Source organism: Stigmatopora argus, chromosome 16 (genome assembly GCF_051989625.1).
Source record: "Stigmatopora argus isolate UIUO_Sarg chromosome 16, RoL_Sarg_1.0, whole genome shotgun sequence".
In the NCBI taxonomy this organism is placed as follows: Eukaryota; Metazoa; Chordata; class Actinopteri; order Syngnathiformes; family Syngnathidae; genus Stigmatopora; species Stigmatopora argus.
Genome location: NC_135402.1, coordinates 785,862 through 813,510, shown reverse-complemented (window position 1 = coordinate 813,510; position 27,649 = coordinate 785,862). Strand labels below are relative to the sequence as shown.

The window sequence follows — 27,649 nt, the reverse complement described above, 5'->3', positions numbered from 1 at the left end:
CATCTTCTAAGTTGTCACTTGTCAGCTGAAACAGAAAAATAGTGAGTCAGTTGTAGTAGGTTCTTAGCTGAAATAGAGCGCTCACTTACCATGCGAAAAGTTGTAGAATCGGGCAGACTGGTTCCATCGAGGGCAACCCTGACTTAAAGTATTTAGAATCCCAACATGTCAAAGTGTTTTCTTTTTCTTACCCCACAATTAAGCCCACCGTCATTGAAGGAAGCAAAAGTTTGAGTATCCGCGAGCGCAGAACCATTCTGCGCGCCGTGTCCTTTATTTGGCTTTCAGAAACGTACGGTACACCTAGTTGAGAAAAAAAAACGCAAGCGCAAGGCTACCACAGAATCAAAAATGAGCATTTTACAAAAAAAGTCAAATCGGTCCTCGCTGGAGTTTGTTTGGGTCACCTGGCAAAGCGGGATGTTGAACAAAACCGATATCAGACTAGCCCAGGCGCATGCACATTTAGCTAGCAACACAAGACCGATACGAGTTTGCATCCATACATCGAGTCGTGTGCACAAAAATAGGAAGTAGCGAGCTGTGCTGGAAACGACACCCCCACGTAGAGACTTAGATGACATTTTGGGGGCCACCATGGAATATTTAACAGTGGTCTTTCCCCGGGTGGCGTCTAGAAGACTTGAAATAGTCAAGAGACTGAAAACGGAAAAGATTAACATGCACTGCAGGTCAAGAAAGAAAACGCGCATGCATTCTAGCGAGACCTAAACAATTTGCAATTGGATGATTGTCCTTAAAAAAAACGGAGGCGAGGAAAGCGCTCTTAAATCTTTAAAAAAAAGTTTCAGCGACAAGATGATTACAAACTACACTTCTACGTGGAACAGGTTGTCCAATTGGAATTTCATGGGGAATAATACACAGCAAAGAAAATCTTAACTCACCCAAAATTCCTATGAAAAACAATTTTGCGCGTCATTTTACATAAAGAAATCGCAAATATGGGGTGAAAAAATTAAATTACCTGGAAATTTGACAGTGATAAATCCCCCCAAAAAATAAATTGTACATAACCGATGTCTTACCTCAATTATTTGAAATGAAAAGATGATTTTGCTATTCTAAAAGTCAAATTTGACAAAAAAGGAGATGATTGTCGACCTTGTCGAGGAGGACGGACGAGGGGGGGGCATGTCCAATAGCTTCTTTTTAATTGTCCGGCTTTTGTCTCCACCAAGCATTCAAACGCCCTAATGAAAAGGACACGTCAAAAAGTACAGCATCGAGACGGAGTTAGTTCGGGAGGCGGGGCTTAGTTATTTACACCTGGGAGGGCGGGGCTCACAAGAGTCTGTGGACTCACCCCTCCATCAATCGCATCATCAGTAAAAAGGCAGCCTTAAATTAGTCTTCTTTATACACAAACAGTCCTACACGGCCGTGCTGAGGGCCGACGGCGAGGCGGCGACGGTCGACGCCGCCGCGCCGCCATCGGCCGGGGCGTCGGATCCGACCAAGAACGTGCCGCTGTCCGTCGAGTCCTCTCGGGCTTGACCCACGGGGGCCCGCCGGAGACCGTCCGTCGGCGGGACCGAGACCGGTGGTGGGACCGGGACCCCGACGTGTCCTGCGGAGAGGAGGAAAGATCATTCCGGCGACGACGGCGACGACGTCGGCGACTCGGCGGTACGTAACGGGAAGCGGCTTACTGAGGTCCACGTAGAGGAGGCCGTCGGGGTCGACGGAGGCCTCGTAGGGGGGTGGGGGGTCATCGGGGTGCTGGATGTCGGGGTACTTGTACGCGGCGTAGGGTGGCGGTGGCTCCTGGAAGTGGAAGGCACCTCCCTCGCCATCGTCCGACAGGTGCAGCGGCGTCAGGCCCGTGCCGAAGGCGTCCGGACCGTAGTCGAAGCCCGCAACGCGTCTGCCCAGGTTGAAGTGATGCACTGCACGCACAAACGCCTTTTTTAAAGAAAATGCCTTACTATACATGGTCATTTTTTAAAGACACCTTACTATACTATGATTTTTTTTTTACGAAAATAGCCATACTATACTATGTCGTTTTTTTTTTTAAAGCCTAACTATACTATGTTTTTTTTAAAGAAAAAAAGCCTTACTATACTATGTTGTTTTTTATGAAAAAAAAAGCCTTACTATACTATGTCGTTTTTTTAATGAAAAAAAGCCTTACTATACTATGTTGTTTTTTAAGAAAAAAAGCCTTACTATACTATGTCGTTTTTTTAAGAAAAAAGCCTTACTATACTATGTCGTTTTTTAAGAGAAAAAGCCTTACTATACTATGTCGTTTTTTTAAGAAAAAAGCCTTACTATACTATGTCGTTTTTTATGAAAAAAAGCCTTACTATACCATGTCGTTTTTTATGAAAAAAAGCCTTACTATACTATGTCGTTTTTTTTAAGAAAAAAGCCTTACTATACTATGTCGTTTTTTATGAAAAAAGGCCTTACTATACTATGTCGTTTTTTTACGAAAAAAGCCTTACTATACTATGTCAATTTTTTAAGAGAAAAAGCCTTACTATACTATGTCGTTTTTTTACGAAAAAAGCCTTACTATACTATGTCGTTTTTTATGAAAAAAAGCCTTACTATACTATGTCGTTTTTTATGAAAAAAAGCCTTACTATACTATGTCATTTTTTATGAAAAAAAAGCCTTACTATACTATGTCGTTTTTTTAAGAAAAAAGCCTTACTATACTATGTCGTTTTTTATGAAAAAAAGCCTTACTATACTATGTCGTTTTTTTACGAAAAAAGCCTTACTATACTATGTCGTTTTTTATGAAAAAAAGCCTTACTATACTATGTCGTTTTTTTACGAAAAAAGCCTTACTATACTATGTCGTTTTTTTACGAAAAAAGCCTTACTATACTATGTCGTTTTTTATGAAAAAAAGCCTTACTATACTATGTCGTTTTTTATGAAAAAAAAAGCCTTACTATACTATGTCGTTTTTTTAAGAAAAAAGCCTTACTATACTATGTCGTTTTTTATGAAAAAAGCCTTACTATACTATGTCGTTTTTTTACGAAAAAAGCCTTACTATACTATGTCGTTTTTTATGAAAAAAAGCCTTACTATACTATGTCGTTTTTTATGAAAAAAAGCCTTACTATACTATGTCGTTTTTTTAAGAAAAAAGCCTTACTATACTATGTCGTTTTTTTAAGAGAAAAAGCCTTACTATACTATGTCGTTTTTTTACGAAAAAAGCCTTACTATACTATGTCGTTTTTTATGAAAAAAAGCCTTACTATACTATGTCGTTTTTTATGAAAAAAAGCCTTACTATACTATGTCGTTTTTTTAAGAAAAAAGCCTTACTATACTATGTCGTTTTTTATGAAAAAAAGCCTTACTATACTATGTCGTTTTTTTACGAAAAAAGCCTTACTATACTATGTCGTTTTTTATGAAAAAAAGCCTTACTATACTATGTCGTTTTTTTTAATGAAAAAAAGCCTTACTATACTATGTCGTTTTTTTTAATGAAAAAAAGCCTTACTATACTATGTCGTTTTTTTACGAAAAAAGCCTTACTATACTATGTCGTTTTTTATGAAAAAAAGCCTTACTATACTATGTCGTTTTTTTAAGAAAAAAGCCTTACTATACTATGTCGTTTTTTAAGAGAAAAAGCCTTACTATACTATGTCGTTTTTTATGAAAAAAAGCCTTACTATACTATGTCGTTTTTTTACGAAAAAAGCCTTACTATACTATGTCGTTTTTTATGAAAAAAAAGCCTTACTATACTATGTCGTTTTTTATGACAAAAAGCCTTACTATACTATGTCGTTTTTTAAGAGAAAAAGCCTTACTATACTATGTCGTTTTTTTTACGAAAAAAGCCTTACTATACTATGTCGTTTTTTATGAAAAAAAGCCTTACTATACTATGTCGTTTTTTTAAAGAAAAAAGCCTTACTATACTATGTCGTTTTTTTTAATGAAAAAAAGCCTTACTATACTATGTCGTTTTTTTACGAAAAAAAGCCTTACTATACTATGTCGTTTTTTATGAAAAAAAGCCTTACTATACTATGTCGTTTTTTTAAGAAAAAAGCCTTACTATACTATGTCGTTTTTTAAGAGAAAAAGCCTTACTATACTATGTCGTTTTTTATGAAAAAAAGCCTTACTATACTATGTCGTTTTTTTACGAAAAAAGCCTTACTATACTATGTCGTTTTTTATGAAAAAAAGCCTTACTATACTATGTCGTTTTTTATGACAAAAAGCCTTACTATACTATGTCGTTTTTTAAGAGAAAAAGCCTTACTATACTATGTCGTTTTTTTTACGAAAAAAGCCTTACTATACTATGTCGTTTTTTATGAAAAAAAGCCTTACTATACTATGTCGTTTTTTTTAAGAAAAAAGCCTTACTATACTATGTCGTTTTTTTAAGAGAAAAAGCCTTACTATACTATGTCGTTTTTTTACGAAAAAAGCCTTACTATACTATGTCGTTTTTTATGAAAAAAAAAGCCTTACTATACTATGTCGTTTTTTTAAGAAAAAAGCCTTACTATACTATGTCGTTTTTTATGAAAAAAAGCCTTACTATACTATGTCGTTTTTTTAAGAAAAAAGCCTTACTATACTATGTCGTTTTTTAAGAGAAAAAGCCTTACTATACTATGTCGTTTTTTATGAAAAAAAGCCTTACTATACTATGTCGTTTTTTTACGAAAAAAGCCTTACTATACTATGTCGTTTTTTATGAAAAAAAGCCTTACTATACTATGTCGTTTTTTATGACAAAAAGCCTTACTATACTATGTCGTTTTTTAAGAGAAAAAGCCTTACTATACTATGTCGTTTTTTTACGAAAAAAGCCTTACTATACTATGTCGTTTTTTATGAAAAAAAGCCTTACTATACTATGTCGTTTTTTTTAAGAAAAAAGCCTTACTATACTATGTCGTTTTTTTAAGAAAAAAGCCTTACTATACTATGTCGTTTTTTAAGAGAAAAAGCCTTACTATACTATGTCGTTTTTTATGAAAAAAAGCCTTACTATACTATGTTGTTTTTTTACGAAAAAAGCCTTACTATACTATGTCGTTTTTTTAAGAAAAAAGCCTTACTATACTATGTCGTTTTTTATGAAAAAAAGCCTTACTATACTATATCGTTTTTTATGAAAAAAAGCCTTACTATACTATGTCGTTTTTTATGAAAAAAAAAGCCTTACTATACTATGTCGTTTTTTATGAAAAAAAGCCTTACTATACTATGTCGTTTTTTTACGAAAAAAGCCTTACTATACTATGTCGTTTTTTATGAAAAAAAGCCTTACTATACTATGTCGTTTTTATGAAAAAAAGCCTTACTATACTATGTCGTTTTTTAAGAGAAAAAGCCTTACTATACTATGTCGTTTTTTTACGAAAAAAGCCTTACTATACTATGTCATTTTTTATGAAAAAAAGCCTTACTATACTATGTCGTTTTTTTAAGAAAAAAGCCTTACTATACTATGTCGTTTTTTTAAGAGAAAAAGCCTTACTATACTATGTCGTTTTTTTACGAAAAAAGCCTTACTATACTATGTCGTTTTTTATGAAAAAAAGCCTTACTATACTATGTCGTTTTTTATGAAAAAAAGCCTTACTATACTATGTCGTTTTTTTACGAAAAAAGCCTTACTATACTATGTCGTTTTTTATGAAAAAAAGCCTTACTATACTATGTCGTTTTTTATAAAAAAAAGCCTTACTATACTATGTCGTTTTTTTAAGAAAAAAGCCTTACTATACTATGTCGTTTTTTTAAGAGAAAAAGCCTTACTATACTATGTCGTTTTTTTACGAAAAAAGCCTTACTATACTATGTCGTTTTTTATGAAAAAAAAAGCCTTACTATACTATGTCGTTTTTTTAAGAAAAAAGCCTTACTATACTATGTCGTTTTTTTATGAAAAAAAGCCTTACTATACTATGTCGTTTTTTTACGAAAAAAGCCTTACTATACTATGTCGTTTTTTATGAAAAAAAGCCTTACTATACTATGTCGTTTTTTTACGAAAAAAGCCTTACTATACTATGTCGTTTTTTATGAAAAAAAAAGCCTTACTATACTATGTCGTTTTTTATGAAAAAAAGCCTTACTATACTATGTCGTTTTTTATGAAAAAAAGCCTTACTATACTATGTCGTTTTTTTACGAAAAAAGCCTTACTATACTATGTCGTTTTTTATGAAAAAAAGCCTTACTATACTATGTCGTTTTTTTTAATGAAAAAAAGCCTTACTATACTATGTCGTTTTTTTACGAAAAAAGCCTTACTATACTATGTCGTTTTTTATGAAAAAAAGCCTTACTATACTATGTCGTTTTTTTACGAAAAAAGCCTTACTATACTATGTCGTTTTTTATGAAAAAAAGCCTTACTATACTATGTCGTTTTTTATGACAAAAAGCCTTACTATACTATGTCGTTTTTTAAGAGAAAAAGCCTTACTATACTATGTCGTTTTTTTACGAAAAAAGCCTTACTATACTATGTCGTTTTTTATGAAAAAAAGCCTTACTATACTATGTCGTTTTTTTTAAGAAAAAAGCCTTACTATACTATGTCGTTTTTTTAAGAAAAAAGCCTTACTATACTATGTCGTTTTTTAAGAGAAAAAGCCTTACTATACTATGTCGTTTTTTATGAAAAAAAGCCTTACTATACTATGTCGTTTTTTTACGAAAAAAGCCTTACTATACTATGTCGTTTTTTTAAGAAAAAAGCCTTACTATACTATGTCGTTTTTTATGAAAAAAAGCCTTACTATACTATATCGTTTTTTATGAAAAAAAGCCTTACTATACTATGTCGTTTTTTATGAAAAAAAAGCCTTACTATACTATGTCGTTTTTTATGAAAAAAAGCCTTACTATACTATGTCGTTTTTTTACGAAAAAAGCCTTACTATACTATGTCGTTTTTTATGAAAAAAAGCCTTACTATACTATGTCGTTTTTATGAAAAAAAGCCTTACTATACTATGTCGTTTTTTAAGAGAAAAAGCCTTACTATACTATGTCGTTTTTTTACGAAAAAAGCCTTACTATACTATGTCATTTTTTATGAAAAAAAGCCTTACTATACTATGTCGTTTTTTTAAGAAAAAAGCCTTACTATACTATGTCGTTTTTTTAAGAGAAAAAGCCTTACTATACTATGTCGTTTTTTTACGAAAAAAGCCTTACTATACTATGTCGTTTTTTATGAAAAAAAGCCTTACTATACTATGTCGTTTTTTATGAAAAAAAGCCTTACTATACTATGTCGTTTTTTTACGAAAAAAGCCTTACTATACTATGTCGTTTTTTATGAAAAAAAGCCTTACTATACTATGTCGTTTTTTATAAAAAAAAGCCTTACTATACTATGTCGTTTTTTTAAGAAAAAAGCCTTACTATACTATGTCGTTTTTTTAAGAGAAAAAGCCTTACTATACAATGTCGTTTTTTTACGAAAAAAGCCTTACTATACTATGTCGTTTTTTATGAAAAAAAAGCCTTACTATACTATGTCGTTTTTTTAAGAAAAAAGCCTTACTATACTATGTCGTTTTTTTATGAAAAAAAGCCTTACTATACTATGTCGTTTTTTTACGAAAAAAGCCTTACTATACTATGTCGTTTTTTATGAAAAAAAGCCTTACTATACTATGTCGTTTTTTTACGAAAAAAGCCTTACTATACTATGTCGTTTTTTATGAAAAAAAAAGCCTTACTATACTATGTCGTTTTTTATGAAAAAAAGCCTTACTATACTATGTCGTTTTTTATGAAAAAAAAAGCCTTACTATACTATGTCGTTTTTTATGAAAAAAAGCCTTACTATACTATATCGTTTTTTATGAAAAAAAGCCTTACTATACTATGTCGTTTTTTATGAAAAAAAAGCCTTACTATACTATGTCGTTTTTTATGAAAAAAAGCCTTACTATACTATGTCGTTTTTTTACGAAAAAAGCCTTACTATACTATGTCGTTTTTTATGAAAAAAAGCCTTACTATACTATGTCGTTTTTATGAAAAAAAGCCTTACTATACTATGTCGTTTTTTAAGAGAAAAAGCCTTACTATACTATGTCGTTTTTTTACGAAAAAAGCCTTACTATACTATGTCATTTTTTATGAAAAAAAGCCTTACTATACTATGTCGTTTTTTTAAGAAAAAAGCCTTACTATACTATGTCGTTTTTTTAAGAGAAAAAGCCTTACTATACTATGTCGTTTTTTTACGAAAAAAGCCTTACTATACTATGTCGTTTTTTATGAAAAAAAGCCTTACTATACTATGTCGTTTTTTATGAAAAAAAGCCTTACTATACTATGTCGTTTTTTTACGAAAAAAGCCTTACTATACTATGTCGTTTTTTATGAAAAAAAGCCTTACTATACTATGTCGTTTTTTATGAAAAAAAGCCTTACTATACTATGTCGTTTTTTTAAGAAAAAAGCCTTACTATACTATGTCGTTTTTTTAAGAGAAAAAGCCTTACTATACTATGTCGTTTTTTTACGAAAAAAGCCTTACTATACTATGTCGTTTTTTATGAAAAAAAAGCCTTACTATACTATGTCGTTTTTTTAAGAAAAAAGCCTTACTATACTATGTCGTTTTTTTAAGGAAAAAGCCTTACTATACTATGTCGTTTTTTATGAAAAAAAGCCTTACTATACTATGTCGTTTTTTTTACGAAAAAAGCCTTACTATACTATGTCGTTTTTTATGAAAAAAAGCCTTACTATACTATGTTGTTTTTTATGAAAAAAAGCCTTACTATACTATGTCGTTTTTTATGAAAAAAAGCCTTACTATACTATGTCGTTTTTTTACGAAAAAAGCCTTACTATACTATGTCGTTTTTTATGAAAAAAAGCCTTACTATACTATGTCGTTTTTTTACGAAAAAAGCCTTACTATACTATGTCGTTTTTTATGAAAAAAAAAGCCTTACTATACTATGTCGTTTTTTATGAAAAAAAGCCTTACTATACTATGTCGTTTTTTATGAAAAAAAGCCTTACTATACTATGTCGTTTTTTTACGAAAAAAGCCTTACTATACTATGTCGTTTTTTATGAAAAAAAGCCTTACTATACTATGTCGTTTTTTTACGAAAAAAGCCTTACTATACTATGTCGTTTTTTATGAAAAAAAGCCTTACTATACTATGTCGTTTTTTTAAGAAAAAAGCCTTACTATACTATGTCGTTTTTTAAGAGAAAAAGCCTTACTATACTATGTCGTTTTTTATGAAAAAAAGCCTTACTATACTATGTCGTTTTTTTACGAAAAAAGCCTTACTATACTATGTCGTTTTTTATGAAAAAAAGCCTTACTATACTATGTCGTTTTTTATGACAAAAAGCCTTACTATACCATGTCGTTTTTTAAGAGAAAAAGCCTTACTATACTATGTCGTTTTTTTTACGAAAAAAGCCTTACTATACTATGTCGTTTTTTATGAAAAAAGCCTTACTATACTATGTCGTTTTTTTTTAATGAAAAAAAGCCTTACTATACTATGTCGTTTTTTTACGAAAAAAAGCCTTACTATACTATGTCGTTTTTTTATGAAAAAAAGCCTTACTATACTATGTCGTTTTTTTATGAAAAAAAGCCTTACTATACTATGTCGTTTTTTTAAGAAAAAAGCCTTACTATACTATGTCGTTTTTTAAGAGAAAAAGCCTTACTATACTATGTCGTTTTTTATGAAAAAAAGCCTTACTATACTATGTCGTTTTTTTACGAAAAAAGCCTTACTATACTATGTCGTTTTTTTAAGAAAAAAGCCTTACTATACTATGTCGTTTTTTATGAAAAAAAGCCTTACTATACTATATCGTTTTTTATGAAAAAAAGCCTTACTATACTATGTCGTTTTTTATGAAAAAAAAGCCTTACTATACTATGTCGTTTTTTATGAAAAAAAGCCTTACTATACTATGTCGTTTTTTTACGAAAAAAGCCTTACTATACTATGTCGTTTTTTATGAAAAAAAGCCTTACTATACTATGTCGTTTTTTATGAAAAAAAGCCTTACTATACTATGTCGTTTTTTAAGAGAAAAAGCCTTACTATACTATGTCGTTTTTTTACGAAAAAAGCCTTACTATACTGTCATTTTTTATGAAAAAAAGCCTTACTATACTATGTCGTTTTTTATGAAAAAAAGCCTTACTATACTATGTCGTTTTTTAAAGAAAAAAGCCTTACTATACTATGTCGTTTTTTAAGAGAAAAAGCCTTACTATACTATGTCGTTTTTTATGAAAAAAAGCCTTACTATACTATGTCGTTTTTTTAAGAAAAAAGCCTTACTATACTATGTCGTTTTTTTAAGAGAAAAAGCCTTACTATACTATGTCGTTTTTTTACGAAAAAAGCCTTACTATACTATGTCGTTTTTTATGAAAAAAAAGCCTTACTATACTATGTCGTTTTTTTAAGAAAAAAGCCTTACTATACTATGTCGTTTTTTTAAGAAAAAAGCCTTACTATACTATGTCGTTTTTTATGAAAAAAAGCCTTACTATACTATGTGGTTTTTTTTACGAAAAAAGCCTTACTATACTATGTCGTTTTTTATGAAAAAAAGCCTTACTATACTATGTCGTTTTTTATGAAAAAAAGCCTTACTATACTATGTCGTTTTTTATGAAAAAAAGCCTTACTATACTATGTCGTTTTTTAAGAGAAAAAGCCTTACTATACTATGTCGTTTTTTTAAGAAAAAAGCCTTACTATACTATGTCGTTTTTTTAAGAGAAAAGCCTTACTATGCTATGTCGTTTTTTTAAGAAAAAAGCCTTACTATACTATGTCGTTTTTTATGAAAAAAAGCCTTACTATACTATGTCGTTTTTTTACGAAAAAAGCCTTACTATACTATGTCGTTTTTTATGAAAAAAAGCCTTACTATACTATGTCGTTTTTTTACGAAAAAAGCCTTACTATACTATGTCATTTTTTATGAAAAAAAGCCTTACTATACTATGTCGTTTTTTATGAAAAAAAGCCTTACTATACTATGTCGTTTTTTAAGAGAAAAAGCCTTACTATACTATGTCGTTTTTTTACGAAAAAAGCCTTACTATACTATGTCGTTTTTTATGAAAAAAAGCCTTACTATACTATGTCGTTTTTTATGAAAAAAAAGCCTTACTATACTATGTCGTTTTTTTAAGAAAAAAGCCTTACTATACTATGTCGTTTTTTTAAGAGAAAAGCCTTACTATGCTATGTCGTTTTTTTAAGAAAAAAGCCTTACTATACTATGTCGTTTTTTATGAAAAAAAGCCTTACTATACTATGTCGTTTTTTTACGAAAAAAGCCTTACTATACTATGTCGTTTTTTATGAAAAAAAGCCTTACTATACTATGTCGTTTTTTTACGAAAAAAGCCTTACTATACTATGTCATTTTTTATGAAAAAAAGCCTTACTATACTATGTCGTTTTTTATGAAAAAAAGCCTTACTATACTATGTCGTTTTTTAAGAGAAAAAGCCTTACTATACTATGTCGTTTTTTTACGAAAAAAGCCTTACTATACTATGTCGTTTTTTATGAAAAAAAGCCTTACTATACTATGTCGTTTTTTATGAAAAAAAGCCTTACTATACTATGTCGTTTTTTTAAGAAAAAAGCCTTACTATACTATGTCCTTTTTTATGAAAAAAAGCCTTACTATACTATGTCGTTTTTTAAGAGAAAAAGCCTTACTATACTATGTCGTTTTTTTACGAAAAAAGCCTTACTATACTATGTCGTTTTTTATGAAAAAAAGCCTTACTATACTATGTCGTTTTTTTATGAAAAAAAGCCTTACTATACTATGTCGTTTTTTATGGGAAAAAAGCCTTACTATACTATGTCGTTTTTTTAAGAAAAAAAGCCTTACTATACTATGTCGTTTTTTAAGAGAAAAAGCCTTACTATACTGTGTCGTTTTTTTACGAAAAAAGCCTTACTATACTATGTCGTTTTTTATGAAAAAAAGCCTTACTATACTATGTCGTTTTTTATGAAAAAAAGCCTTACTATACTATGTCGTTTTTTAAGAGAAAAAGCCTTACTATACTATGTCGTTTTTTTAAGAAAAAAGCCTTACTATACTATGTCGTTTTTTTAAGAAAAAAGCCTTACTATACTATGTCGTTTTTTTAAGAGAAAAAGCCTTACTATACTATGTCGTTTTTTTACGAAAAAAGCCTTACTATACTATGTCGTTTTTTATGAAAAAAAAGCCTTACTATACTATGTCGTTTTTTTAAGAAAAAAGCCTTACTATACTATGTCGTTTTTTTAAGAAAAAAGCCTTACTACACTATGTCGTTTTTTATGAAAAAAAGCCTTACTATACTATGTCGTTTTTTTACGAAAAAAGCCTTACTATACTATGTCGTTTTTTATGAAAAAAAAGCCTTACTATACTATGTCGTTTTTTAAGAGAAAAAGCCTTACTATACTATGTCGTTTTTTTTACGAAAAAAGCCTTACTATACTATGTCGTTTTTTATGAAAAAAAGCCTTACTATACTATGTCCTTTTTTATGAAAAAAAGCCTTACTATACTATGTCGTTTTTTAAGAGAAAAAGCCTTACTATACTATGTCGTTTTTTTACGAAAAAAGCCTTACTATACTATGTCGTTTTTTATGAAAAAAAGCCTTACTATACTATGTCGTTTTTTTATGAAAAAAAGCCTTACTATACTATGTCGTTTTTTATGGGAAAAAAGCCTTACTATACTATGTCGTTTTTTTATGAAAAAAGCCATACTATACTATGTCGTTTTTTATGAAAAAAAGCCTTACTATACTATGTCGTTTTTTATGAAAAAAAGCCTTACTATACTATGTCGTTTTTTATGAAAAAAAGCCTTACTATACTATGTCGTTTTTTAAGAGAAAAACCCTTACTATACTATGTCGTTTTTTAAGAGAAAAAGCCTTACTATACTATGTCGTTTTTTTTACGAAAAAAGCCTTACTATACTATGTCGTTTTTTATGAAAAAAAGCCTTACTATACTATGTCGTTTTTTATGAAAAAAAGCCTTACTATACTATGTCGTTTTTTAAGAGAAAAAGCCTTACTATACTATGTCGTTTTTTTACGATAAAAAGCCTTACTATACTATGTCGTTTTTTTATGAAAAAAAGCCTTACTATACTATGTCGTTTTTTTATGAAAAAAAGCCTTACTATACTATGTCGTTTTTTATGAAAAAAAGCCTTACTATACTATGTCGTTTTTTAAAGAGAAAAAGCCTTACTATACGATGTCGTTTTTTAAGAGAAAAAGCCTTACTATACTATGTCGTTTTTTTACAAAAAACCCTTACTATCCTATGTCGTTTTTTATGAAAAAAAGCCTTACTATAATATGTCGTTTTTTATGAAAAAAAAAAGCCTTACTATACTATGTCGTTTTTTAAGAGAAAAAGCCTTACTATACTATGTCGTTTTTTATGAAAAAAAAGCCTTACTATACTATGTCGTTTTTTATGAAAAAAAGCCTTACTATACTATGTCGTTTTTTAAGAGAAAAACCCTTACTATACTATGTCGTTTTTTAAGAGAAAAAGCCTTACTATACTATGTCGTTTTTTTTACGAAAAAAGCCTTACTATACTATGTCGTTTTTTATGAAAAAAAGCCTTACTATACTATGTCGTTTTTTATGAAAAAAAGCCTTACTATACTATGTCTTTTTTTAAGAGAAAAAGCCTTACTATACTATGTCGTTTTTTTACGATAAAAAGCCTTACTATACTATGTCGTTTTTTATGAAAAAAAGCCTTACTATACTATGTCGTTTTTTATGAAAAAAAGCCTTACTATACTATGTCGTTTTTTATGAAAAAAAGCCTTACTATACTATGTCGTTTTTTTAAAAGAAAAAGCCTTACTATACGATGTCGTTTTTTAAGAGAAAAAGCCTTACTATACTATGTCGCTTTTTTACAAAAAACCCTTACTATACTATGTCGTTTTTTATGAAAAAAAGCCTTACTATACTATGTCGTTTTTTTAAGAAAAAAAGCCTTACTATACTATGTCGTTTTTTAAGAGAAAAAGCCTTACTATACTGTGTCGTTTTTTTACGAAAAAAGCCTTACTATACTATGTCGTTTTTTATGAAAAAAAGCCTTACTATACTATGTCGTTTTTTATGAAAAAAAGCCTTACTATACTATGTCGTTTTTTTACGAAAAAAGCCTTACTATACTATGTCGTTTTTCATGAAAAAAAGCCTTACTATACTATGTCGTTTTTTATGAAAAAAAGCCTTACTATACTATGTCGTTTTTTAAGAGAAAAAGCCTTACTATACTATGTCGTTTTTTTACGAAAAAAGCCTTACTATACTATGTCATTTTTTATGAAAAAAAGCCTTACTATACTATGTCGTTTTTTTAAGAAAAAAGCCTTACTATACTATGTCGTTTTTTTAAGAGAAAAAGCCTTACTATACTATGTCGTTTTTTTACGAAAAAAAGCCTTACTATACTATGTCGTTTTTTATGAAAAAAAGCCTTACTATACTATGTCGTTTTTTATGAAAAAAAGCCTTACTATACTATGTCGTTTTTTTACGAAAAAAGCCTTACTATACTATGTCGTTTTTTATGAAAAAAAGCCTTACTATACTATGTCGTTTTTTATGAAAAAAAGCCTTACAATACTATGTCGTTTTTTTAAGAAAAAAGCCTTACTATACTATGTCGTTTTTTAAGAGAAAAAGCCTTACTATACTATGTCGTTTTTTATGGGAAAAAAGCCTTACTATACTATGTCGTTTTTTTATGAAAAAAGCCATACTATACTATGTCGTTTTTTATGAAAAAAAGCCTTACTATACTATGTCGTTTTTTATGAAAAAAAGCCTTACTATACTATGTCGTTTTTTATGAAAAAAAGCCTTACTATACTATGTCGTTTTTTAAGAGAAAAACCCTTACTATACTATGTCGTTTTTTAAGAGAAAAAGCCTTACTATACTATGTCGTTTTTTTTACGAAAAAAGCCTTACTATACTATGTCGTTTTTTATGAAAAAAAGCCTTACTATACTATGTCGTTTTTTATGAAAAAAAGCCTTACTATACTATGTCGTTTTTTAAGAGAAAAAGCCTTACTATACTATGTCGTTTTTTTACGATAAAAAGCCTTACTATACTATGTCGTTTTTTTATGAAAAAAAGCCTTACTATACTATGTCGTTTTTTTATGAAAAAAAGCCTTACTATACTATGTCGTTTTTTATGAAAAAAAGCCTTACTATACTATGTCGTTTTTTAAAGAGAAAAAGCCTTACTATACGATGTCGTTTTTTAAGAGAAAAAGCCTTACTATACTATGTCGTTTTTTTACAAAAAACCCTTACTATCCTATGTCGTTTTTTATGAAAAAAAGCCTTACTATAATATGTCGTTTTTTATGAAAAAAAAAGCCTTACTATACTATGTCGTTTTTTAAGAGAAAAAGCCTTACTATACTATGTCGTTTTTTATGAAAAAAAAGCCTTACTATACTATGTCGTTTTTTATGAAAAAAAGCCTTACTATACTATGTCGTTTTTTAAGAGAAAAACCCTTACTATACTATGTCGTTTTTTAAGAGAAAAAGCCTTACTATACTATGTCGTTTTTTTTACGAAAAAAGCCTTACTATACTATGTCGTTTTTTATGAAAAAAAGCCTTACTATACTATGTCGTTTTTTATGAAAAAAAGCCTTACTATACTATGTCTTTTTTTAAGAGAAAAAGCCTTACTATACTATGTCGTTTTTTTACGATAAAAAGCCTTACTATACTATGTCGTTTTTTATGAAAAAAAGCCTTACTATACTATGTCGTTTTTTATGAAAAAAAGCCTTACTATACTATGTCGTTTTTTATGAAAAAAAGCCTTACTATACTATGTCGTTTTTTTAAAAGAAAAAGCCTTACTATACGATGTCGTTTTTTAAGAGAAAAAGCCTTACTATACTATGTCGCTTTTTTACAAAAAACCCTTACTATACTATGTCGTTTTTTATGAAAAAAAGCCTTACTATACTATGTCGTTTTTTTAAGAAAAAAAGCCTTACTATACTATGTCGTTTTTTAAGAGAAAAAGCCTTACTATACTGTGTCGTTTTTTTACGAAAAAAGCCTTACTATACTATGTCGTTTTTTATGAAAAAAAGCCTTACTATACTATGTCGTTTTTTATGAAAAAAAGCCTTACTATACTATGTCGTTTTTTTACGAAAAAAGCCTTACTATACTATGTCGTTTTTCATGAAAAAAAGCCTTACTATACTATGTCGTTTTTTATGAAAAAAAGCCTTACTATACTATGTCGTTTTTTAAGAGAAAAAGCCTTACTATACTATGTCGTTTTTTTACGAAAAAAGCCTTACTATACTATGTCATTTTTTATGAAAAAAAGCCTTACTATACTATGTCGTTTTTTTAAGAAAAAAGCCTTACTATACTATGTCGTTTTTTTAAGAGAAAAAGCCTTACTATACTATGTCGTTTTTTTACGAAAAAAAGCCTTACTATACTATGTCGTTTTTTATGAAAAAAAGCCTCACTATACTATGTCGTTTTTTATGAAAAAAAGCCTTACTATACTATGTCGTTTTTTTACGAAAAAAGCCTTACTATACTATGTCGTTTTTTATGAAAAAAAGCCTTACTATACTATGTCGTTTTTTATGAAAAAAAGCCTTACAATACTATGTCGTTTTTTTAAGAAAAAAGCCTTACTATACTATGTCGTTTTTTAAGAGAAAAAGCCTTACTATACTATGTCGTTTTTTTACGAAAAAAGCCTTACTATACTATGTCGTTTTTTATGAAAAAAAAGCCTTACTATACTATGTCGTTTTTTTAAGAAAAAAGCCTTACTATACTATGTCGTTTTTTTAAGGAAAAAGCCTTACTATACTATGTCGTTTTTTATGAAAAAAAGCCTTACTATACTATGTCGTTTTTTTTACGAAAAAAGCCTTACTATACTATGTCGTTTTTTATGAAAAAAAGCCTTACTATACTATGTTGTTTTTTATGAAAAAAAGCCTTACTATACTATGTCGTTTTTTATGAAAAAAAGCCTTACTATACTATGTCGTTTTTTTACGAAAAAAGCCTTACTATACTATGTCGTTTTTTATGAAAAAAAGCCTTACTATACTATGTCGTTTTTTTACGAAAAAAGCCTTACTATACTATGTCGTTTTTTATGAAAAAAAAAGCCTTACTATACTATGTCGTTTTTTATGAAAAAAAGCCTTACTATACTATGTCGTTTTTTATGAAAAAAAGCCTTACTATACTATGTCGTTTTTTTACGAAAAAAGCCTTACTATACTATGTCGTTTTTTATGAAAAAAAGCCTTACTATACTATGTCGTTTTTTTACGAAAAAAGCCTTACTATACTATGTCGTTTTTTATGAAAAAAAGCCTTACTATACTATGTCGTTTTTTTAAGAAAAAAGCCTTACTATACTATGTCGTTTTTTAAGAGAAAAAGCCTTACTATACTATGTCGTTTTTTATGAAAAAAAGCCTTACTATACTATGTCGTTTTTTTACGAAAAAAGCCTTACTATACTATGTCGTTTTTTATGAAAAAAAGCCTTACTATACTATGTCGTTTTTTATGACAAAAAGCCTTACTATACCATGTCGTTTTTTAAGAGAAAAAGCCTTACTATACTATGTCGTTTTTTTTACGAAAAAAGCCTTACTATACTATGTCGTTTTTTATGAAAAAAGCCTTACTATACTATGTCGTTTTTTTTTAATGAAAAAAAGCCTTACTATACTATGTCGTTTTTTTACGAAAAAAAGCCTTACTATACTATGTCGTTTTTTTATGAAAAAAAGCCTTACTATACTATGTCGTTTTTTTAAGAAAAAAGCCTTACTATACTATGTCGTTTTTTAAGAGAAAAAGCCTTACTATACTATGTCGTTTTTTATGAAAAAAAGCCTTACTATACTATGTCGTTTTTTTACGAAAAAAGCCTTACTATACTATGTCGTTTTTTTAAGAAAAAAGCCTTACTATACTATGTCGTTTTTTATGAAAAAAAGCCTTACTATACTATATCGTTTTTTATGAAAAAAAGCCTTACTATACTGTGTCGTTTTTTATGAAAAAAAAGCCTTACTATACTATGTCGTTTTTTATGAAAAAAAGCCTTACTATACTATGTCGTTTTTTTACGAAAAAAGCCTTACTATACTATGTCGTTTTTTATGAAAAAAAGCCTTACTATACTATGTCGTTTTTTATGAAAAAAAGCCTTACTATACTATGTCGTTTTTTAAGAGAAAAAGCCTTACTATACTATGTCGTTTTTTTACGAAAAAAGCCTTACTATACTATGTCATTTTTTATGAAAAAAAGCCTTACTATACTATGTCGTTTTTTATGAAAAAAAGCCTTACTATACTATGTCGTTTTTTTAAGAAAAAAGCCTTACTATACTATGTCGTTTTTTAAGAGAAAAAGCCTTACTATACTATGTCGTTTTTTATGAAAAAAAGCCTTACTATACTATGTCGTTTTTTTAAGAAAAAAGCCTTACTATACTATGTCGTTTTTTTAAGAGAAAAAGCCTTACTATACTATGTCGTTTTTTTACGAAAAAAGCCTTACTATACTATGTCGTTTTTTATGAAAAAAAAGCCTTACTATACTATGTCGTTTTTTTAAGAAAAAAGCCTTACTATACTATGTCGTTTTTTTAAGAAAAAAGCCTTACTATACTATGTCGTTTTTTATGAAAAAAAGCCTTACTATACTATGTGGTTTTTTTTACGAAAAAAGCCTTACTATACTATGTCGTTTTTTATGAAAAAAAGCCTTACTATACTATGTCGTTTTTTATGAAAAAAAGCCTTACTATACTATGTCGTTTTTTATGAAAAAAAGCCTTACTATACTATGTCGTTTTTTTACGAAAAAAGCCTTACTATACTATGTCGTTTTTTATGAAAAAAAAGCCTTACTATACTATGTCGTTTTTTTAAGAAAAAAGCCTTACTATACTATGTCGTTTTTTTAAGAAAAAAGCCTTACTATACTATGTCGTTTTTTATGAAAAAAAGCCTTACTATACTATGTCGTTTTTTTTACGAAAAAAGCCTTACTATACTATGTCGTTTTTTATGAAAAAAAGCCTTACTATACTATGTCGTTTTTTATGAAAAAAAGCCTAACTATACTATGTCGTTTTTTATGAAAAAAAGCCTTACTATACTATGTCGTTTTTTTTACGAAAAAAGCCTTACTATACTATGTCGTTTTTTATGAAAAAAAGCCTTACTATACTATGTCGTTTTTTTACGAAAAAAGCCTTACTATACTATGTCGTTTTTTTAAGAAAAAAAGCCTTACTATACTATGTCGTTTTTTAAGAGAAAAAGCCTTACTATACTGTGTCGTTTTTTTACGAAAAAAGCCTTACTATACTATGTCGTTTTTTATGAAAAAAAGCCTTACTATACTATGTCGTTTTTTATGAAAAAAAGCCTTACTATACTATGTCGTTTTTTAAGAGAAAAAGCCTTACTATACTATGTCGTTTTTTTAAGAAAAAAGCCTTACTATACTATGTCGTTTTTTTAAGAGAAAAAGCCTTACTATACTATGTCGTTTTTTTACGAAAAAAGCCTTACTATACTATGTCGTTTTTTAATGAAAAAAAAGCCTTACTATACTATGTCGTTTTTTTAAGAAAAAAGCCTTACTATGCTATGTCGTTTTTTTAAGAAAAAAGCCTTACTATACTATGTCGTTTTTTATGAAAAAAAGCCTTACTATACTATGTCGTTTTTTTACGAAAAAAGCCTTACTATACTATGTCGTTTTTTATGAAAAAAAGCCTTACTATACTATGTCGTTTTTTTACGAAAAAAGCCTTACTATACTATGTCATTTTTTATGAAAAAAAGCCTTACTATACTATGTCGTTTTTTATGAAAAAAAGCCTTACTATACTATGTCGTTTTTTAAGAGAAAAAGCCTTACTATACTATGTCGTTTTTTTATGAAAAAAAGCCTTACTATACTATGTCGTTTTTTATGAAAAAAAGCCTTACTATACTATGTCGTTTTTTATGAAAAAAAGCCTTACTATACTATGTCGTTTTTTTACGAAAAAAGCCTTACTATACTATGTCGTTTTTTATGAAAAAAAGCCTTACTATACTATGTCGTTTTTTTACGAAAAAAGCCTTACTATACTATGTCGTTTTTTATGAAAAAAAAAGCCTTACTATACTATGTCGTTTTTTATGAAAAAAAGCCTTACTATACTATGTCGTTTTTTATGAAAAAAAGCCTTACTATACTATGTCGTTTTTTTACGAAAAAAGCCTTACTATACTATGTCGTTTTTTATGAAAAAAAGCCTTACTATACTATGTCGTTTTTTTACGAAAAAAGCCTTACTATACTATGTCGTTTTTTATGAAAAAAAGCCTTACTATACTATGTCGTTTTTTTAAGAAAAAAGCCTTACTATACTATGTCGTTTTTTAAGAGAAAAAGCCTTACTATACTATGTCGTTTTTTATGAAAAAAAGCCTTACTATACTATGTCGTTTTTTTACGAAAAAAGCCTTACTATACTATGTCGTTTTTTATGAAAAAAAGCCTTACTATACTATGTCGTTTTTTATGACAAAAAGCCTTACTATACCATGTCGTTTTTTAAGAGAAAAAGCCTTACTATACTATGTCGTTTTTTTTACGAAAAAAGCCTTACTATACTATGTCGTTTTTTATGAAAAAAGCCTTACTATACTATGTCGTTTTTTTTTAATGAAAAAAAGCCTTACTATACTATGTCGTTTTTTTACGAAAAAAAGCCTTACTATACTATGTCGTTTTTTTATGAAAAAAAGCCTTACTATACTATGTCGTTTTTTTAAGAAAAAAGCCTTACTATACTATGTCGTTTTTTAAGAGAAAAAGCCTTACTATACTATGTCGTTTTTTATGAAAAAAAGCCTTACTATACTATGTCGTTTTTTTACGAAAAAAGCCTTACTATACTATGTCGTTTTTTTAAGAAAAAAGCCTTACTATACTATGTCGTTTTTTATGAAAAAAAGCCTTACTATACTATATCGTTTTTTATGAAAAAAAGCCTTACTATACTGTGTCGTTTTTTATGAAAAAAAAGCCTTACTATACTATGTCGTTTTTTATGAAAAAAAGCCTTACTATACTATGTCGTTTTTTTACGAAAAAAGCCTTACTATACTATGTCGTTTTTTATGAAAAAAAGCCTTACTATACTATGTCGTTTTTTATGAAAAAAAGCCTTACTATACTATGTCGTTTTTTAAGAGAAAAAGCCTTACTATACTATGTCGTTTTTTTACGAAAAAAGCCTTACTATACTATGTCATTTTTTATGAAAAAAAGCCTTACTATACTATGTCGTTTTTTATGAAAAAAAGCCTTACTATACTATGTCGTTTTTTTAAGAAAAAAGCCTTACTATACTATGTCGTTTTTTAAGAGAAAAAGCCTTACTATACTATGTCGTTTTTTATGAAAAAAAGCCTTACTATACTATGTCGTTTTTTTAAGAAAAAAGCCTTACTATACTATGTCGTTTTTTTAAGAGAAAAAGCCTTACTATACTATGTCGTTTTTTTACGAAAAAAGCCTTACTATACTATGTCGTTTTTTATGAAAAAAAAGCCTTACTATACTATGTCGTTTTTTTAAGAAAAAAGCCTTACTATACTATGTCGTTTTTTTAAGAAAAAAGCCTTACTATACTATGTCGTTTTTTATGAAAAAAAGCCTTACTATACTATGTGGTTTTTTTTACGAAAAAAGCCTTACTATACTATGTCGTTTTTTATGAAAAAAAGCCTTACTATACTATGTCGTTTTTTATGAAAAAAAGCCTTACTATACTATGTCGTTTTTTATGAAAAAAAGCCTTACTATACTATGTCGTTTTTTTACGAAAAAAGCCTTACTATACTATGTCGTTTTTTATGAAAAAAAAGCCTTACTATACTATGTCGTTTTTTTAAGAAAAAAGCCTTACTATACTATGTCGTTTTTTTAAGAAAAAAGCCTTACTATACTATGTCGTTTTTTATGAAAAAAAGCCTTACTATACTATGTCGTTTTTTTTACGAAAAAAGCCTTACTATACTATGTCGTTTTTTATGAAAAAAAGCCTTACTATACTATGTCGTTTTTTATGAAAAAAAGCCTAACTATACTATGTCGTTTTTTATGAAAAAAAGCCTTACTATACTATGTCGTTTTTTTTACGAAAAAAGCCTTACTATACTATGTCGTTTTTTATGAAAAAAAGCCTTACTATACTATGTCGTTTTTTTACGAAAAAAGCCTTACTATACTATGTCGTTTTTTTAAGAAAAAAAGCCTTACTATACTATGTCGTTTTTTAAGAGAAAAAGCCTTACTATACTGTGTCGTTTTTTTACGAAAAAAGCCTTACTATACTATGTCGTTTTTTATGAAAAAAAGCCTTACTATACTATGTCGTTTTTTATGAAAAAAAGCCTTACTATACTATGTCGTTTTTTAAGAGAAAAAGCCTTACTATACTATGTCGTTTTTTTAAGAAAAAAGCCTTACTATACTATGTCGTTTTTTTAAGAGAAAAAGCCTTACTATACTATGTCGTTTTTTTACGAAAAAAGCCTTACTATACTATGTCGTTTTTTAATGAAAAAAAAGCCTTACTATACTATGTCGTTTTTTTAAGAAAAAAGCCTTACTATGCTATGTCGTTTTTTTAAGAAAAAAGCCTTACTATACTATGTCGTTTTTTATGAAAAAAAGCCTTACTATACTATGTCGTTTTTTTACGAAAAAAGCCTTACTATACTATGTCGTTTTTTATGAAAAAAAGCCTTACTATACTATGTCGTTTTTTTACGAAAAAAGCCTTACTATACTATGTCATTTTTTATGAAAAAAAGCCTTACTATACTATGTCGTTTTTTATGAAAAAAAGCCTTACTATACTATGTCGTTTTTTAAGAGAAAAAGCCTTACTATACTATGTCGTTTTTTTATGAAAAAAAGCCTTACTATACTATGTCGTTTTTTATGAAAAAAAGCCTTACTATACTATGTCGTTTTTTATGAAAAAAAGCCTTACTATACTATGTCGTTTTTTTAAGAAAAAAGCCTTACTATACTATGTCGTTTTTTATGAAAAAAAAGCCTTACTATACTATGTCGTTTTTTTACGAAAAAAGCCTTACTATACTATGTCGTTTTTTATGAAAAAAAAGCCTTACTATACTATGTCGTTTTTTTTACGAAAAAAGCCTTACTATACTATGTCGTTTTTTATGAAAAAAAGCCTTACTATACTATGTCGTTTTTTATGAAAAAAAGCCTTACTATACTATGTCGTTTTTTTACGATAAAAAGCCTTACTATACTATGTCGTTTTTTTACGATAAAAAGCCTTACTATACTATGTCGTTTTTTATGAAAAAAAGCCTTACTATACTATGTCGTTTTTTATGAAAAAAAGCCTTACTATACTATGTCGTTTTTTATGAAAAAAAGCCTTACTATACTATGTCGTTTTTTTAAAAGAAAAAGCCTTACTATACGATGTCGTTTTTTAAGAGAAAAAGCCTTACTATACTATGTCGCTTTTTTACAAAAAACCCTTACTATACTATGTCGTTTTTTATGAAAAAAAGCCTTACTATACTATGTCGTTTTTTTAAGAAAAAAAGCCTTACTATACTATGTCGTTTTTTAAGAGAAAAAGCCTTACTATACTGTGTCGTTTTTTTACGAAAAAAGCCTTACTATACTATGTCGTTTTTTATGAAAAAAAGCCTTACTATACTATGTCGTTTTTTATGAAAAAAAGCCTTACTATACTATGTCGTTTTTTTACGAAAAAAGCCTTACTATACTATGTCGTTTTTTATGAAAAAAAGCCTTACTATACTATGTCCTTTTTTACGAAAAAATGCCTTACTATACATAGTCTTTTTTAAAAGAAAAAGCCTTTCTATACTATAAACGATCTTCATGGATATCCCGCCTGGGTACTCACGGTTTCCTCCGATGAGCGTTTCGATGCGCTCCCGCCGTCTTTGTCGCAGCCGGTGGACCATGAAGAGCAGCAGGGACAGGATGAGGAAGGACGAGATGCAGCTGACGATGAGGCGCATTCCGCTGGCCATGGAGTCGAACAGGCTGTTTCCGTCTGAAAGCGATCGCGAGCCGGCGTTAGACACACCGGGAAAACAACAAAGAGCCGATCCACGGCGGCGCTACCCGGATCCAGGCAGGTGAACTTGCAGCACTCCTTGGGGTCCTTGCGAAAGTGCTGGCACCCCTGCGGCCTCTCGCACAGCGCCGCCACGCACATCTCGGGCTCGCCGTCGTGGCACGTGCAGCTCAGGCACGGGTCGTCGCCTTTGGGGGTGAAATAGTAGCCCTCGCCCACCACGTTGTCCTTGATGTCCACGCACGTTTGCTCTGCCGCCCCAACAAACGCACAAAAAAAAAACCCGTCGTGAGGACCCGGCGCCGCCGCCGTATACCCGCGAGGGCGCGGCCTCACGTACTGCGTTTGCAAAGGAAGGGGAACTCCTTGTCGCAGTTGTCGGCGCGCCAGCTGTGCAGGCCGCGCTCGTTCATGCTCCGGAGCTGGAAGCGCTGCAGCTGGGCGCAGAAGACGGTGTCCTGCTTGGCCTCGCCTGGTCTCGGGAGACCGTCGGGGGGCAGGAACGCCTGCGGCGGACCTGAGGGGGGGACGGCGGAACCGTCACGACCGGCCTACGGGGGCAAAATAGTCGAAACGGAACGGAAAGGGCACCCTTACTTACCGTTGTAAACCACCTCCCAGTGTCCCTCCGCCGAGCGGTTCTGGTTGGTGACGACGTACTGGTAGCCCACCCAGAAACTGAAAGCCAGAAGCGGAGTTGAGCGGTCGCCCTCCCACCCGTTTTCGGACGGCAGCGGGCGACCGCTCACTTGCACTGGTCTCGCAGCTCGCACGCTTGGTTGTCAAAGTCCATCTTGAGAATGAACTGCAGCTCCTCGTCGGCGGCGAAGGTGGCCAGCGAGCCGTCCACCTTCTGGCAGGTGTCGGCCGCCTGCCAGTAGTTGGCCCGCCGCAGGTACACCTTGTAGCAACTGGCCATCTTCTCGTAGTGGTGCCACCCGCTCGGGCATTTCTCTGAGAGCGCCCAAAATAAATCCCGGTCACCTTCCGCACGCGTCGGAGAGCCGAGGGAGGCGCTTACTGTTGAAGCGCACGGGCTGAGCCACGCCGATGACGTCCTCCACTTGCTCGTAACCTTGGCCAAAACGGAAGCGCTCTTCTTTTATAGCTGGAAGGTGGGGAAAAAAACACGGAACAAAGCCTAGTGTGAAAAGGTTCCTCCGCTTCCCGACTCCAAGGGGTTTTCTTTTTCCGCCGGGCGGGCGGGCGGCACTCACGGGGACAGTCCGTCTCGTCGCTCTGGTCCTCGCACGCCATCCAGCCGTCGCACTGCCACGCCAGGGGGATGCACTGCATCTTGCCGCTGCGGCAGGCAAACTGCCCGGAGCTGCAGGACTGCTCTGAAAGGCAAAAAAACGCACAAGCGAACGCTCAATGGAAAGCCCTCTCGGTGACACAAATTCAAATTGACCAAATAAAAAAATCCACCAAAGTCCCGTGGGTCGCAAATCTGTGGAGTCACAACACAATGGAACACATTTCACACATATTTTCCAACCCACTGGCACCTCTGGAAAGCCCAACGTTCCGAGGACGGAAAAAGCGACGGACGCGTTCTACGGCAACATCCCGAAAGCCAATTAAGCGCTTTCGACATCCCACATGCTTACCCGACAATAATCTGGCCAAAGCACAAATAGAAACACCGACGACGTTGTCGTTTAGTCTACAAACACACAAGGGTCCAATCTTTCACCGATCAAAACTCAACTGAGCATTCAGAACACATTATGCTTACACCGTGGTTTAAAACAACAGACTAATGGAAACATTTACTATCCAAATTGCACAATCCCCGAATAAGTAGTGAGTAGCAAGACGAATGACCAAATGTCGGCCACAAAAGCATAATTCCGCTTTGCCGCCGGTGATTTTCCCCAGCAACCGTGAAAGAAATATTTATTGTGTTGTCAGCTGAAGCTGGAAGGAGGACAAACAAGCAAGCAAGCGCGTGTCCAAAGCGTAACGTGATCTGTGCCATTAAAGTTGGCCCGTGTCTCATGACTGCTTTAAAAATTGGGCGTCAGGTTTTTTCCCTTTAGATTGTTCCATTTTACCATTTGTAAGTAAACTTTACATTAAAGGAAAGCAGCATAAATGACAGGCAAGAAACTTGCACCTGACAACAAAACCCATGGCTAGAAGTTATATTATCCTCAAGAGCTATAAACACTTGAAAGTAAGGTTTAATATAATAAATCAGCTCTTGAAATGTCACCTGTGGTTGCAACCCCATACTACCAAATCTTGTCTTGTAAATAAACTGTCCATGAAATGCAATTTTGCATTGTTTTACAATGTTGCTAATCACAGTCGTTTTTAATGCACTGAATTCCATTAGGAATTAGTTTTGTGCAATACATTATATGAAGCTTAGACGAATATTGTGGGTTACATTTTTTCAAGTAGGACCTACCCAATTAAATACTATTAACAACGATAAAAGACAAATGTAATGCATTTATCTTTTTTTTTTGCATATTTTTGTACGACTTCTTGCTTGTAAATGAGCTCAAATGACATGCACGCTTTTTGATGCAGCACCGTGAATCTTCATGGAATTGTTAGCTTAGCTTTAGCCGAGGCTAATATTGTTGCTAATATAATACGACATTCGGTTCGTCTACATACAAACAAAATATCGCTTTATTAAGGACTATGATAAAGTTATTAAAATAAACAAATGGTTACATGAAAACCAAAGACGAGGCCCGTCAAAAGAGAAACGACGCCCGTGAGCGTGGTAGAAAGACCACTCGAGCCCGAGGCTTGACTAGGCCTCGCTCTCCCCCCGCTATAAAGCCGTTCCTTCTTCCACTTTTCCGGCGGCTACACGTCTCTTACCTGGCCGTGGAGGGTCCGTCAACGTGAGGACAAAGAGCAGAGAGAAGAGCACGAAACCGCCGCTGTCCGCCTTCGGCAACATTTATCCTCCATTCATTGTCCCTCCTTTATCCAGAAATGTAAAGCATACAAGGGCGGAAAGGGGGAGCCGCGGCTGCGGCGTTGCTTGTCCGACCTCGTCCGGGATTTAGCCCGTTAAACGTCCACCCTGAAGCTGGTCCATGTTTGTTACCGGCTTCCGAGGAAACTTAATAGTACAGTCCCTTCAAGTGGGAGCAGGATTAGGGGAAGCTAAGCATTATTTGAGCTTCGGCGTTCCCAATCGCTCCGTCGTCCGCTTTCGCTGCCGATCAAGATGGCCGCCTTCTCCCATCACAACAATCCCAAACACGCAGCAAGCTGAACGCACCTGGCCCAGATTGGATGGACTCCGGAAGGTTCCGGCCGGATGTGAGCAAGCAGCGATGCTTTGATTAAAGAGATTGCTTCCAGTCACAACACTCTCAACTCAAAA

At 31.5% G+C, this 27,649-nt stretch overlaps 1 protein-coding gene across 3 annotated transcripts; it reads right to left on the bottom strand.

The window, feature by feature from the left end:
- Positions 1-229: 229 nt before the first annotated feature.
- dgcr2 (DiGeorge syndrome critical region gene 2) lies at positions 230-27,573 on the bottom strand. Of its 3 annotated transcripts, XR_013305620.1 has the most exons (11): positions 27,136-27,573; positions 25,509-25,631; positions 25,313-25,399; positions 25,041-25,245; positions 24,893-24,969; positions 24,632-24,808; positions 24,339-24,551; positions 24,115-24,267; positions 1,674-1,910; positions 1,328-1,591; positions 230-1,214 (listed from the first exon to the last, which is right to left on the bottom strand). XR_013305620.1 is itself a non-coding variant. In XM_077623153.1 (10 exons), the coding sequence occupies exons 1-10, from the start codon at positions 27,215-27,217 to the stop codon at positions 1,395-1,397; spliced, it is 1,551 nt and encodes a 516-aa protein (XP_077479279.1). In that variant the 5' UTR covers positions 27,218-27,573; the 3' UTR covers positions 230-1,394. The 3 variants fall into 3 exon arrangements, 2 of the variants coding, with proteins under 2 accessions (XP_077479279.1, XP_077479280.1); XM_077623153.1 differs by having other exon boundaries at positions 230-1,591; XM_077623154.1 differs by having other exon boundaries at positions 230-1,591; positions 24,339-24,542; positions 27,136-27,571.
- Between the last annotated feature and the right edge of the window lie 76 nt (positions 27,574-27,649).

Bases quoted from the DNA above. Each gene is read 5' to 3' on its own strand.
- dgcr2 (XM_077623153.1), bottom strand. From the start codon at position 27,217: ATGTTGCCGAAGGCGGACAGCGGCGGTTTCGTGCTCTTCTCTCTGCTC. The intron at 25,632-27,135 runs GTAAGAGACGTG...TTTGCCTTTCAG, and splicing joins GACGGACCCTCCACGGCCAG to AGCAGTCCTGCAGCTCCGGG. The intron at 25,400-25,508 runs GTGAGTGCCGCC...CCCACCTTCCAG, and splicing joins CGACGAGACGGACTGTCCCC to CTATAAAAGAAGAGCGCTTC.